This window comes from Peromyscus maniculatus, chromosome 5 (assembly GCF_049852395.1).
Source record: "Peromyscus maniculatus bairdii isolate BWxNUB_F1_BW_parent chromosome 5, HU_Pman_BW_mat_3.1, whole genome shotgun sequence".
In the NCBI taxonomy this organism is placed as follows: Eukaryota; Metazoa; Chordata; class Mammalia; order Rodentia; family Cricetidae; genus Peromyscus; species Peromyscus maniculatus.
The window spans coordinates 106,293,697-106,307,883 of record NC_134856.1 but is presented as its reverse complement, the minus strand read 5'-3'; the positions used below and the strand labels follow the sequence as shown (position 1 = coordinate 106,307,883).

At 45.3% G+C, this 14,187-nt stretch overlaps 1 protein-coding gene across 1 annotated transcript; it reads right to left on the bottom strand.

Annotated features, from left to right (window-relative positions):
- Positions 1-10,288: 10,288 nt before the first annotated feature.
- Armh2 (armadillo like helical domain containing 2) lies at positions 10,289-14,187 on the bottom strand. The gene is made up of 2 exons (XM_006977126.4): positions 13,824-14,187; positions 10,289-10,813 (listed from the first exon to the last, which is right to left on the bottom strand). Exons 1-2 carry the CDS (start codon positions 14,113-14,115, stop codon positions 10,383-10,385), a joined length of 723 nt encoding a protein of 240 aa, XP_006977188.3. The 5' UTR covers positions 14,116-14,187; the 3' UTR covers positions 10,289-10,382.

Here is a 14,187-nt window from a genome sequence, read left to right as displayed (position 1 = left end):
TATTAATGCGATGAAAAAGTGCTTAAGAAGAAAGCTGGATTGGAGGGGTACTGGAACTCGGTTGAGCTTAGCATGCACACAGGCCTCTTCATCCCAGCTGCACAAGCTGAGGGTAGTGGTGCACACTTGTGATTCTAGTGCTCTGGGAGGTGGAGGCAGGAGGATCAGAAGTTCAGGGTCCTCTGCTACATAATGAATTCAAGGCCAGCCTGGGCTACACGAGACCCTGTTGCAAAACAAACAGGCCAGGGAGATGGCTCAGTAGGTAGGAGGACCTGCTGTGAGGGCCGTGGGCCTGAGTTTCATCCCTTGGGTCCCGTACCGTCCCGTTCCGTCCCCCGCCACCTCCTCTTTTTTTTTTTTTTTTTTAAGACAAGGTTTCTCTATAGCTCTGGCTGCCCTGCAACTCTGTGTAGGCCAGGCTGTCCTCGGACTCGGGGATCCACCTACCTCTGTTTCCTAGAGCACTGGAGTTCTGGGATTAAAAGGCTTTTGCTAACATGCCCAGTTAATGGAACTCATGCTTTTAAGACAAGCCAGGTGGTCTGCAGGCCCAGCACACTTCTGTGTGGAGACAGGAAGCAGAGACGAGAGCACACAGGCCATCTGGCCTGGTGTATGCAGAGCAGCAGGAATGACAGCCAACTCAGGAAAGGTGTCCTCTGACCACTCACGGGCCTTGGCATGTGTGCCGTACTCAAATGAGTAATAAATATTACAAACAAAAATGGAAGCTGTTACTAACAACTTTGTTCAATAGGACTTGGAGGTGATGGTGATATACCTGTGTTGTACAGCGAAGGACCCGCTAGTTCAGCATTTAAAATGTGGCTAGTGTGAATGGAAAACATTTTAATTTCTTTGTGTCTTATAAACTACTCGAGGCTGTATAAACTACTGTGGGATGAGACGGTGGCTGTGCATTGGATTTGGGTCACTAGCTTCAAGACTGCATTAGAGAACTGGCAAATTAATTTTTAAAAATACTTGGGATAGGGCAAGGGGGAGAATCTGGTAATGTCACAATTAGGAGAGTGGAGCTGTGTGACTCAGTTTAGTTATACAAGGGTATATAACTAAACATTTCAGGGTAACGTTTCCTCCTGTCCCCTGCTTGTTGCTCCCCCCCCCCAAATAGTTCTTCTTTCATGTCCCGTGTATTCCATTAATTCCCCTCCCCCCGTTATAAGGAGGATTTTTAAAGTACTGTGATAACTCTTAGGGCAGTGCCAGAGCAGGAAAGGTTTCTAAAATGAAAAAGCCTTAACAGTATTTAGGTCTGCAAAGGTTTCTCACACCGGACATGGAGAGCTGGAGCTGTGTCATCAACAGGCTTTGTAAAAAGTAGAACTTTCTCCTTGAAAAACAAGCAAAGGACACAGCTTCTTCTCAGATATTTTTCTCCATTTGCATAAGGTTCTCTCAGACTCAGGCTTATGTTGCTGCTCTTGGAGAGGCTTGACTGGCAGTCTTTTTTTTTTTTTTTTTTTTTTTTTTTAAGATTTATTTATTGTGTATACAGTGTTCTGCCTGCATATATGCCTGTAGGTCACAAGAGGGCACCAGATCTCATTACAGATGGTTGTGAGTCACCACGTGGTTGCTGGGAATTGAACTCAGGACCTCTGGAAGAGCAGCCAGGACTCTTAACCTCTGAGCCATCTCTCCAGCCCCTTGACTGGCAGTCTTAGTACACCAGAGGTGAGATATCTTGCCAGTAGGCTGACAAGATGGGAAAATCTGACAACCTGAATTCAATCCCTGGAGCCCATGGTTATAGGTGAAAACTGACTTCTAATTGTTCTCTGACCTGCAGGTATGGGCCATGGAGTGTCAGTGGCTGCACTCACATACACTAAATATAATTGTTTTTAAAAAGCTATTTTGATAGCCAGGTGTGGTGGCCCATATCTTTAATCCCAGCACTAGGGAGACAGAGGCAGGCAGGAGGATCTTTGCATTTGAGGGCAGCCTGGTCTACAAAGTGAATTCTTAGACAGCAAGGGCTACATAGAGAAATTGTCTCACACAAAAAACAACAACAAAAGCTATTTTGATAAAAAGAAATTCAGATGCTTTCAGAAGTACATTCTAGTACATTTCAATGCAGCACATGACCACCATACTGCCATAAGGGCCCTTAATTCTGTTTAACTATTCCTTTAAAAGATCTCTGGATTTAGCCTTCTGCAGTGGCACACACCTTGAATCCCAGCAGTCTGGAGGCAGAGGCAGGAAGATCTCTGAGTTCTAGGACAGCCAAGGCTACATAGTAAGACCCTATCTTCAAAAAACCAAACCAAACCAACCAAACAACAATAACTCCCCCCTCCCCCCCAAGATCTCTGGACTTCAGGTTTTACCTGATAAATCACAGGTCAAGAAATTGCAAGGAATTTATAACTATCAGAGCACCTGGGTCCTTTGGATAGGGTAACAGGCTCTTACAGTATATATACCAGCCTAGTTCCCAGCAGGATTAACAAGTCCATTTTCCTGCTGGGCAGTGATGGCACACACCTTTAATCCTGGACAGCCAGGACTACACAGAACCCTATCTTAAAAAACCAAGAAAAAAATGTCCATTTTCCCCACAGTAATTTTTTTTTTCAGTTCAAACTTCCCTTTGATTTAAAATACAAATTGCTATTACATAGTTTGGATACTCAAAGAAGAATTTGTTCAAATGTTACTAACATTTCCAGGTAAATTGATAGCAATGCCGACAAATACCTGATACACCTGCTGGGGTGTTTGCATTTTTGGGGGGCTTGGTTCCTCTCAAATGGGGATTCCCAGCTCATCTGAAATTGGTCCAAATTCCTGGGTGATGCAGGGGTAGATTTCCTTATGGAGGCTTGCTATGGAGGCTTGCTTTGTCCTTAGCAATGTCATCTCAGTTTCTTTTCCTGTTGCTATGATAAAATTCTCTGGCAAAGGCAATTTATTAATTTTTAAAATGTATTTATTTTTACTTTATGTGCATTGGTGTTTTGCATGCATATATATCTGTGTGAGTTACATATATATATCTGGAACAGGAGTTACAGACAGTTGTGAGCTGCCATGTGGGTGCTGGGAATTGAACCCAGGTCCTCTGGAAGAGCAGCCAGTGTTCTTAACCACTGAGCCATCTCTCCAGCTTGGCAAAGGCAGTTTAAGAAAGGAGATTTATTCTGGTTGACACTTCAAGGACAATATATCCTGACGGGGAAGTCAAGCTTGTAGGAGCTTGTGGCAGCTGGTCATGTTGTATTCACTGACATCAGAATGCAGAGTGATAAATGCATGTTGCTGCTCAGCCTTTTTTTTTTTTTTTTTTTTTGGTTTTTCGAGACAGGGTTTCTCTGTGTAGTTTTGCGCCTTTCCTGGAGCTCACTTGGTAGCCCAGGCTGGCCTCGAACTCACAGCGATCCGCCTGGCTCTGCCTCCCGAGTGCTGGGATTAAAGGCGTGCGCCACCACCGCCCGGCTGCTGCTCAGCCTTTTTTAACTTGAGGATCTCATGCAGGGAAAGGTGCTATCACCAGTATGCTTGTCTTACTGCTGAAACACAGTCCAGATAATTCCCCCACAGACATGCCCAGAGGACCATTTCCCAGGTCACTGTTTATCTACGTACCCACGAGGTAGCATGCTCATCCATTCATGCAGTTTGAATCGTCAGTGTTTGTAGCAGTGTATCACCCAGTGAACCTCAAACTCCACCTATCACATGTGACCCACGGGAATGGCACATAGCTAACTGGATAGTGGCAGGGTTGAGGTGGAGGCAGGGTGCAGGCGCCTCAGAGTAGTGTGTCATCTATAGCATAACAGCAGAGCAAGCAGCATGTAGCATGATGGTGACGGAATGTATGCTGGCTGAGGCTAGAGAGAAACCAGGTGGGCTTGATGGCTGTGCAGTAGTTTGTGACAGTGGAAACATTTCTGAGAATATAATATCTTTTAAAAAATTGAGACTGGAGAGATTATCCAATGGTTAAGAGCACTTGCTGTTCTTCCACAGGACCTGGGTTCAGTCTCCTACACCCACTTAGTGGTTCTGAAGCCACCAGGCAGTCGTGTGGTGCGTAAACATACATACAAGCAAGCACAGAATAACAATTTTTTGTTGTTATTTGTGTGGGTCACCTGCATGTGCCTTTAGGCATGTATGGAGGTCAGAGGAAGACTCCTGGGAGTTGGTTCTCTCATACGGTGTGGACCCATGCAGGCCTGGTGCTTACTGTGTCAGTCTCTGGGAGCCCATGTGAGCCCCACATAGTTGATTCAGTGGGCCGTGTTCTCCTGGTGTCCTCCATGCCCTCTGACTCCTACAGTCTTTCCTCACCCGCTTCTTTGGGGTTCCTGGAGCTCTGAGGGGAAGGATCTGATGGAGACCTCCAATTTAAACTCTGTATAATATCTGTTTATGAGTCTCTGCACCTGCTCCTGTCTGCTCTAGGAGGAAGTCTCTGATGGCAACTGGACAGACCACTGATCTATGAGCATAGCAGAATATCAAGAATCATTTCATTGATTTTTTTTTTTTCTTAAGACCAATCTGTAATTGGAAGTTTCTATCCTGCCAGCAGCTCCCAAATACCAGGCAGCTGCTTCCCAAATAGTTGACTCGGAGGCTTAATATTACTTATAAATGCTCAGCCAGTAGCTCAGGCTTATTACTACCTAGCTCTTACACTTAACCCATAATTCTTACCTGTGTTTAGCCACATGGCTTGGTACCCTTTCTCAGGACAACATTCTCATCTTGCTTCCTCTACATCTGGCTGGTGACTCCCGACTCTGCCCTTCTCCTTCCCAGCATTCTCAGTTCGCCTTTCCCACCTAATTTCCTGCCTGGCTACCAGCCTGTCAGCTTTTTATTAACAAAAAGAGATTAATACATATTCATAGTGTAGATTGGATTGTTCCACAGCACCAATCATGTTTGGTTCTACCGTAGGTCTCTGGGATGTCCAGTCTCTGGTTTCTGGCCGTCCCAGGCGGATTAGGGCATAGGCTCCCTCCTGTGGAGGGGCCTCAAGTTAAATCAGACATTGGCTGGCCACTCCCACAAGTTCTGTGCCACCATTGTTGCCCCAGCACATGCCCCCCCCCAGGTTTGTTTTTCCATAACCCGTAGAGTACCTTTTCATGCCAAAGAGACTAGAATGTAGGGGTGAAGGTACCATGCGGGAACCAGCTTGATCTCTCCATTCAATAAGCTGAGTGGAAGTTGTCCTTGGCAATGCCCTCTGCTGCCTCAGTTTTCAGAGAGTAACCTCTGGCCTTGCATCAGTTTGGGTTTTTTTGTTTGTTTGTTTTTCTTCCAAGAAAGGGTTACTGTCTAGCTTTGGAGCCTGTCCTGGAACTCACTCTGTAGACCAGGCTGGCCTTGAACTCACAGAGATCCGCCTGCCTCTGCCTCCCAAGTGCTGGCATTAAAGGCATGAGCCACCACCGCCCGGCTCAGTCTGGGTTGTTTAGGGATCTCCAGAGGCTTCCTAGGCCAGTAATTCGACCAAATGTAACCCAACTCTCACCACTGGAAGCCTTACCTGGCTTCAAAAAATGGCCAGTTCAGACTGAGTATCCTCCATTACTAGGAGTCCTCACTAGGGTCATCCTCATAGATTCTAGTAATTCCCCACTCACTAGGTTTCCACCCCCACACCCCAAGTGCCCCCTAGTTCCAACTGTCTCTTGCCACACTCCCTCCACCCCATCCCCACCTGGTCCCTCTTATTCCCTACTCACTTCCAATCCACCTGCAGAGTCTAGTCTATTTCTCCTTCCCAGGGAGAGCCATTGAACACACATTTTTAAAATCCATACCCCACCAGGCAGTGGTAGCCCATGCCTTTCATCCCATCAGGAGGCAGAGGTAGGCAGATCTCACACAGCCAAGGCTGTTTACATAGTGAAATTCTGTCTCAGAAAACCAAAACCAAACCAAACCAAACAAACAAACATACCTATACCCCTCTTGTCCCTTTTGCTGGTTCCAAGGATCAACTCCTAAATACAGTCCTAGTTCTTGGATCCATATCTCTGAATTGTTTCTGGGGAAACCCAAATGCTGGAGAGATGACTTAAGAAGGCTTAGTAAAGGAAAACAAAAGGACTTGAAAACTGGTTATCCAGTTTGGCATTCAAGACTTAGCATCACAGTGCTACAAGACGTTACAGTAACACACGACTTCACCAAGTATCTTACCTCCTTCAACTCCACCGGCATCTTTTGGAGCTTAAGTAGGCTTGGTGGCCAGACTGCCCTGCACTCCATTCTGTAGAGAATACGTTCCCTGAGCACAGTCAGGAGAGCTTTTCGACATCTCTGATTAAATATGTAAATTGAACATAGCCATGGTTTCTTTCCCTAACCCCCCCAAGAAACCTAAAGCCAATTCCACTCCAATAAAGCTAGAGCCCAGCAATGAAGAAGTGACGTGTGGGGATAACAAGACACTGTTACTAGTCAGTTTCATTTTTAGAAATATCTTTGACACACTTGTGTGAAATATATTCATTACTGCTTTGACCGGTTGAGACGGGAAGCAATCTAAATGTCACTCCGGCCATGGCAGAATCTTTTGAAGCAATGAGGAAGAGTAAGTCATTCATTAGTATATGTAGAATGTTAATATATGTTTTTTAAAGGAGTATATGTTATGCTACTTTTTATTTTTTTCCTCCCTTCAGTGTTGAGGATTGAACCCAGGGCTTCCTGCAGGGTAGGCAAATACTTTACCACTAAGCCACATCCTCTTTCAGTTTTACATTTTTAATTGGCAGCATATATGCTTTTCTGTATCACATGTGTTCTTCCAGGCATAGGACACCCCAGTAGCGCAACACTCCCGATTCCAGCAGAGTGGCGTGACATGACAGGATTGATGTCTTTAGAAAGTATGAACTCAGCGTCATGGGCTCAACTTTCCCTGTCCTACTGGGACTCCGCTTGTGCGGAACATTGCTGCTTGCTGCTGTTTCTCTGGGTTCAGAAAGATTGAAGAAGATTGAATCTATCAGTTAAGGGCTGGGTATGTACCTCAGTGGTAGAGTTTTTGCCTAGCAAGTGCAAGGCCCTGGGTTCAGTCTCCAGTACCTTGAGAATGTCAACGTTGCCAATCAGAGGAAGACATTGGACAATGAAAGGCAAGGGTACATAGAGGAGCAGGACCCATCACTAGGGGTGATGGAGATACTTGGACATGACACCTAGATTACTTGTTATCTTGCTGGGTTCCATGATGATCATGAGCTCTCCAAGAGATGCTGAATATAGAGAAGAAAAATGTGGAACTTAATGGCAGGCATCCAGGAGCTAAGTGAAAAGCAACCACAGGGAAAGAGTTGTACAAGGAATATGTAATCACACTGTATTAGTTGACAGCTTGGAAAAGTATTGAAAGAATTATGTTGCCTAATTGCATAACGATTATATTGAGAGTGGGCACATGTATGTAGTAAGAGAATGTTCATATGCTGTCTCAGTCACTGCTTTATTGAGATGAACAGACACCACGACCAAGGCAACTCTTATAAAGGAAAGCATTTAACTGGGGCCTTGCTTAGGTTCAGAGGCTTGGTTCATTATCATGGCAGGGAGCATGGTGGCATGTAGGCTGGCATGATGCTGAGAAGTAGCTGAGAGCTTTATATCCTGATCCCTAGGCAGCAGGCAGAGAGGAGAGGAGAGGAGGAAAGGAAAGGAGAGGAGACAGAGATGAGAGAGATTGGCCATGGGCCTTTGCAACAGGAAAGCCTACTCAATGCTTACTCAATACTTAACTAAAGATGCCACTGAACTTCTGATCTTTTGCTCTCATTTTGAGATGAGAGGCATATGTTGCTATTCCTGGTAAGCATGGAGTGTGATGAGAATCCAGGGTATGTTTTTTTCTCAGTGAGGAATTGGTAATGAAGTAATTGTTGTAAATCAGCTTCAAGTAGATATCAGAAAATAATGTTCATGGTTTAATGGTAGACACTGGAGGCAATCACTTTGGTTTTTGTGTAAAGGCTAAAATCAATATTCCCACTGACATTATTCAACAATGGCACACAGCCCATTGCGTCTAATTGCAACTGCATGCTACAGAGTGTGTGAAAGAATTTTATGTAGTTCAAGTTGACCTCAGCCTCCTTGGCGGCCACTTGTCGGGCCTGCCGATAGTCAGCTGGGTAGCTGGTAGCTGGGTAGAGGCATGCGGATTGAAGAGACAATGAAGAAGACAAAAAAGAGTCAAGAGGTCTGCTGGTCAATGCCGGACAGCCCCGAGTTTATTTCACAGCCAGCTTGTATACAGTCTGGAAGGACAGAGTAGAACAATGCACAGCACAGGCATTCAGCCACTATCTATCCTGCCCTGCATCAAGGAGCAGGCAGTTTCATTTTCTATTTCCATATACCTCTGGCTGGCATCAGCAGCCTGCATCCAGCTAAATAGTGTGTTCCTTCTTGTGGGCTAATCAGGACTTTCTCATAGCCCTTCAAGGAGACTCTGCGGGCTTATCAGGACTTTCTCACAGCCTTGACGCAAACAACCTTGAACTCTATTGACTCAGAATAGACTTCAGATTCAAATTGGGAAACTGAGTCAGTTGTGGGCTCCCGCACCTCAGACTCAGTCAGTAGCTGATGATGACTTTGAACTCTGGTCCTCCTGCCTCTACCTTCCAAGTCCTCTGGAAGAGCACTCCTCCCTGCTGAGTCCTCTCTATCCCTTGTAGTATTTGCCTTTAAACCTGGGGTTACAGGTGTGTGCCACCAGGTCTAGCTGCTTTTTGCTTTCCACTTTTTTTTTTTTAAAGATTTATTTATTATGTATACAGAAGAGGGTGCTAGATCTCATTACAGATGGTTGTGAGCCACCTTGTGGGTGCTGGGAATTGAACTCAGGACCTCTGGAAGAGCAGTCGGTGCTCTTAACCTCTGAGCCATCTCTCCAGCCCTGCTTTCCACTTTTAAAAACATTTGTGTGTGTGTGTGTGTGTGTGTGTGTGTGTGTGTGTGTGTGTGTGTGTATGATGTGTGTATGTGTATGTTCATGTGTGTGAGTATGGGTGTGTGAGTGCTGCAGGGTGCATGTGGAGGTCAGAGGTCAGCCTTGGGTGTCAGGCCTCATCTTCTACCTTATTTGAGACAGGGTCGCTTGTTCACAGCCATGAGCACCAGGCTAGCTCATCCACAATCTTCAGGGATTTTCCTGTCTCTGCCTCTCATAGTGCCAGAGGAGTGTGGCACTCTAGCGTGGTCAGCTTTAAGTGGGCTCTGGGGATTCAAACTCAGGTCCTTATACTTGTGTGGCAAGCTCTTTATTCACACTGAACCATTTCTCCAGCTGCCCTCTTTGCCACCCCTCGACTTTTTTTTTTTTTTTAAAGACAGGGTATCACTATCTAGCTCTGGCTGGCCTGTTACTCCATATGTAGAGCAGACAGACTGTCTTCAAACTACAGAGCTCTGCCTCCTGAGTGTTGTTATTAAACGTTTGCTCTACCACACCTGGCCTTCCTGCCTGCCTTCCCTCCCTTCCTTCCTTCCTTCCTTCCTTCCTTCCTTCCTTCCTTCCTTCCTTCCTTCCTTTCTTTTCTTTTCTTTTCTTTTCTTTTCTTTTCTTTTCTTTTCTTTTCTTTTCTTTTCTTTTCTTTTCTTTTCTTCTCTCTCTCCCCCTTTTTTCTTTCTTTTTCTTTTCTCTCTTTTGAGAAGAGGGTCTCTCTTTTAGTTTTTCAAGGGTTCTCTGTGCAGCCCTGGCTGTCCTGGAACTCACTCTGTAGAACAGGCTGGTCTGGAACCCAGAAGACTAGGTCTCACTGTGTTACCCAGGCTAGCTGTGAACTCAACCCCCCTGCCTCCACCTGCCAAGTAGCTGAACTGGGGTTAAAAGCCTGGATGATTTAACATCTTTATTTCCTAATGGGAGAGATTACACTTGTGAGCTCAAGGAGCCCCGTATCTCTAAGTTCATAGTAAGCAGTGGAGCTGTTCAGGTTTTATGATTACAGGGACAGACTGTATGGATGTCTACATAGATTGTGTGTGTGTACATGTTGTGTATGTGTGTGGTGCATGTATATAGGTCTGAAGTGGACCTAGTGTGTCTTCCCCCATCACTGCCCACCATCTATACTGAGGCTTCATCACTGCTGGGACCACATGGGGGGTGCCAACACCCACATAGCTTTTAGGTGTAGTCTGGGGATCTAGACTTGTCCTCAGGCATGCACAGCAAGTACTTTCCCCACTGAACTGTCTCCTCAGCCTGTGCAGAGAACTTTTTAACTGCAAAAGGCAAGAGTGTAGAACAGCACACGGCTTTTAGTCTTTATTTCAGGTTTCCAGGGTAATGTGATGGCCCAGATAGCTGGATCATGGAACTGGACTGAAAAAAATTAATTTCTGTGAAAACCTACTAGGAAATATAAGACCTCAGCAAAATTTTCAGACCACCCAGTCCAGTTCTCCATAGCCAGTATCTGCAGGTGGTATTTTAGAGAGCTGTAAGATCTCAACTCCTTCATGACGGCTAAGTTGTTACAGGTCATGGCGGAGAGGGCATAGCATATCCAGAACTGAACAAGGCGGTGGCTGTTGACTTCACTCTTGATGGTGGAGTGGAAGGGGGTCTCAAAGAAAGTGATGAAGATGGGGATGAACTGCAGCTGTTTGGCTCGCTTCTGGCTGGCCGGGTTTAAGTAGCACCAACACGCCACACTCTGGAGCAGGAGGATCTTTGTCTTGGACGACATCACCTTCTCGCTCTGCAGCAAGAGAGCCACTTCTCGCATGTACTCGCTGGCGAACTGTGCCGCACTCAGGCCCCCTGCAAGACAAGCATTTTCGCTTCCAGAAGTGCATAGTGAATGTAGCTGGTAAAATTTCAGAGGCCCCTGTGCATTCTTATTCCTTGTGTGTGTGCATGCACACACACACACACACACACACACACACACACACACACACACATACACACACACACGGGGATGCCTGTGCATATATGTATGTGCATGTTCGAGGAGGTTAGGAGACAGCCTCAGACATCATCCATTATTTGGTTTGTTTGTTTTTTGAGACATGGTTTCTCTGTGTAGTTTTGGTGCCTATCCTGGATCTTGCTCTGTAGACCAGGCTGGCCTCAAACTCACAAAGATGCGCCTGGCTCTGCCTCCCGAGTGCTGGGATTAAAGGTGTGCGCCACCACTGTCTGGTTATCATCCACTTTTGAATTATTATTTTGGTTTTCCAAGACAGGGTTTCTCTGTGTAGCCCTGGCTGTCCTAGAACTCACTTTGTAGATCAGGCTGGCTTCCAACTCTGAGATCCACCTGCCTCTGCCTCCTTGGTGGGATTAAAGGTGTGAGCTACCGCACTGGGCTGTATACCTTTAATATTTTTGTGAGCATGTCTCTCTCTGGCCTAGAACTCTACAAATAGACTAGCCTGACTGACTGGCAACCCATCTGTCTCCAGCTCTCCAGTCTGAAGATTCCATCCAGCTTTTTATGTGCGTTCTAGGGCTCATGAGTGCATGGCCTCATGTTTACAAAGTAAGCGTTTTCCTGAGTGAGCTATCTCCTCAGCCTCCACCTCCTCTGTCAGTTTGTTTTGGTCCTGGGGATTGAATTCAGGGCCTCACTACACCCCAGACCCAGGTTCATATTCTGGTAACCCTTGGTGACATTTTAGACATGTTAACTTTTCCTTTTCTGTGTCACTGGAAATTGAGAACCTGATGAGGCGTTGTAGGGAAGCATGGGAAGGTCACTGCCTGCCGAGGCGTGCATGTATCCAAGTGGTGTGATCTGGATGTGTTTGCTTAGAGAAGTTCTGTCTTTGTACTGGAGGAAAGTCGGTAGATCCGAGAGAGGCAGAGCACAGAGGAAATGCAAAGGCTCAGCAAGGAAGCCTCAGCTGCCTTGTGCTAGAAATGTGTTGGAGTCATTAGTTGCTGAGTTGTTCTTATGCATTTCTTACTCCCAACTTCCCCAGACCCAAGACCAATGCTGCCATAGAAGATTTTTCTTCCTTAGGCCATCAACTCAGCCTAGTCCTAGATTGTTTTCTTTCCTTTTTTTTTTTGAGACAGGGTTTCTTAATATAGCCCTGGATGTCCTGGAATTTACTCTATAGACCAGGCTGCCCTCGAACTCAGAGAATGGCCTGCCTCTGCCTCATGAGTGCTGGGATTAAAGGCATGTGCTACTATGCCTGGCTTTGTGATGAAATTTTGATAAAGAATATAAGTACCAAGCCGGGCGGTGGTGGCGCACGCCTTTAATCCCAGCACTCGGGAGGCAGAGCCAGGTGGATCTCTGTGAGTTCGAGGCCAGCCTGGGCTACCAAGTGAGTTCCAGGAAAGGCGCAAAGCTACACAGAGAAACCCTGTCTCAAAAAACCAAAAAAAAAAAAAAAAAAAAAAAAAAAAAAAAAAAAGAATATAAGTACCAAATATTTTATTTTTATAGTTTATAAAGTGTATAACACAGAGCCAGGCATGGTAGTACACATCTGTAATCCCACTTTGGGAGGCAAGTCTGTGCAGGTCTGAGGATAGCCTGATTCCAGGTAATTGCAGGTCAGCCACAGCTACAAAAAAAGACTCTTGTCTCAAACCCCTTCTTCAAATAAGAAAAAGCATTATTATATAGAAAAGTGTCTTTGAAAAAAATCAGTAAAAACTTACACTCCTAAAATACTTCTGAAGAACTGGGCACTCAGGAGGCAGAAGCAGATGGATCTCTATGAATTCAAGGCCAGCCTGGTCTACACTCAAGTTCCAGGACAGCCAGAGCTACATAATAGAGAGAACCTGTCTGGAAGAACAAAACAAATACAGTTACTAAGAAAGTAAGTATACCAGGAAAAGGCAAGGCTACACTGCCCTGGTGATGACCAAGTCCCACCCGCCCATTTTTCCCTAATGAATTTTAAGGAATATATATAAAGTTTTATTTAATCCTTACAATCATCTCCTAATAAAATAATATGTTCTGAGGCTGGTTATCCCAGGACCAGCTATAATTTCAGATAGAGGCAGAAAGACCAGAAATGTAAGGTCATCCTTGACTACATAGATTTAGAGGCCAGCCTGCACTACATGAGACCCTTTCTCAAAACAAAAAAAAAGTTTCTGGCTAGAAGGTCTGAGTGCTTTAATTTTATTTTAGTGGGAAAATGAATTCCTTAGATGTAATTTGAAGGGTCAAATCTTCAAAGAATGATATCCATGAAGGGAAATGTAGGCATCTTTTTCTTTACTATTGAGTGGTTAAAACTAGAGAGGCAGGAAGCTCAGCTATAGCTCAGCCCTGTGAAGGAATTATCTGTGCTGTGATCACGTGAGGCAGGCTCAGTCCCCTAGAGTTTCATGTTCTGGAGGAAGAGCCAACTATTTATCCAAGGAGCAGAGTGCTTTAGTTTTGTGCTAGTCTTAGCTGTGCTGATGGGAAGCAAGGGAGGGCATATCTCCAGCTTCCACTAAAGCTTTATCACCAAATGGAATACCCTCAGTGTTATAGGTCCAGGGTCACACAAGTTAGAGAAGCCCAAGAACAGAGCTCCAGGCTAGAGTCTCCACCTTACCGCACGCCCCCTTTCAATTAGTACCTTGTTGGAATCTGAACTTGAGTTGAAAGATCTTGAGTTGATATTGACAACAGAATCTAAGCCTGGTCTACAGAGAGAGATCCAGGCCAGCCAGGGCATAATAATAATAAAATGATAATAATAATAATAATAATAATAATAATAATAATAAATAAATAATCATCATCATCCCTTCTAAACTGCAGTGTTCTAACAAGCAGAAGAAAGTTAGGAAGCAGCTATGTTACCTGTGAAGGCCAGTAGTCCAATTTTCTGGGCAGCCAGAGCTCTTTTTTCAAGGGATAGAGCTGTATTCTTCAGCGTCTGGCCAAGTTCCGTAATTTTTTCTCTGTGAAAAATGCCCTCAGCTGCGGAGATTGGCTGCTCTTCCTCCTTGATCTTTGCAAACCATCTCTTAACAGTATTCCAGAACCTTCTGAAGCTCTTGAGTAGCTTCGTGAAGGACCGACGGGTCTGGTTGCAAATCCGTCTACCAACAGTCCCCAAAGACCTGATCCTCAACTTCCTGTAGAAGGCCATTGGTGCTGGCGTGCACAGGCCGGGCTGGAGTTCACCGCAGCGCGGGAACGCCCTGCCTGGCAACAAGAGAGA

Excerpts from the sequence above, each read along its gene's own strand:
- Armh2 (XM_006977126.4), bottom strand. The coding sequence starts at position 14,115 with ATGGCCTTCTACAGGAAGTTGAGGATCAGGTCTTTGGGGACTGTTGGT. Across the intron at positions 10,814-13,823 it reads TGGACTACTGGCCTTCACAG|GGGGCCTGAGTGCGGCACAG; the intron begins GTAACATAGCTG and ends CTTGTCTTGCAG.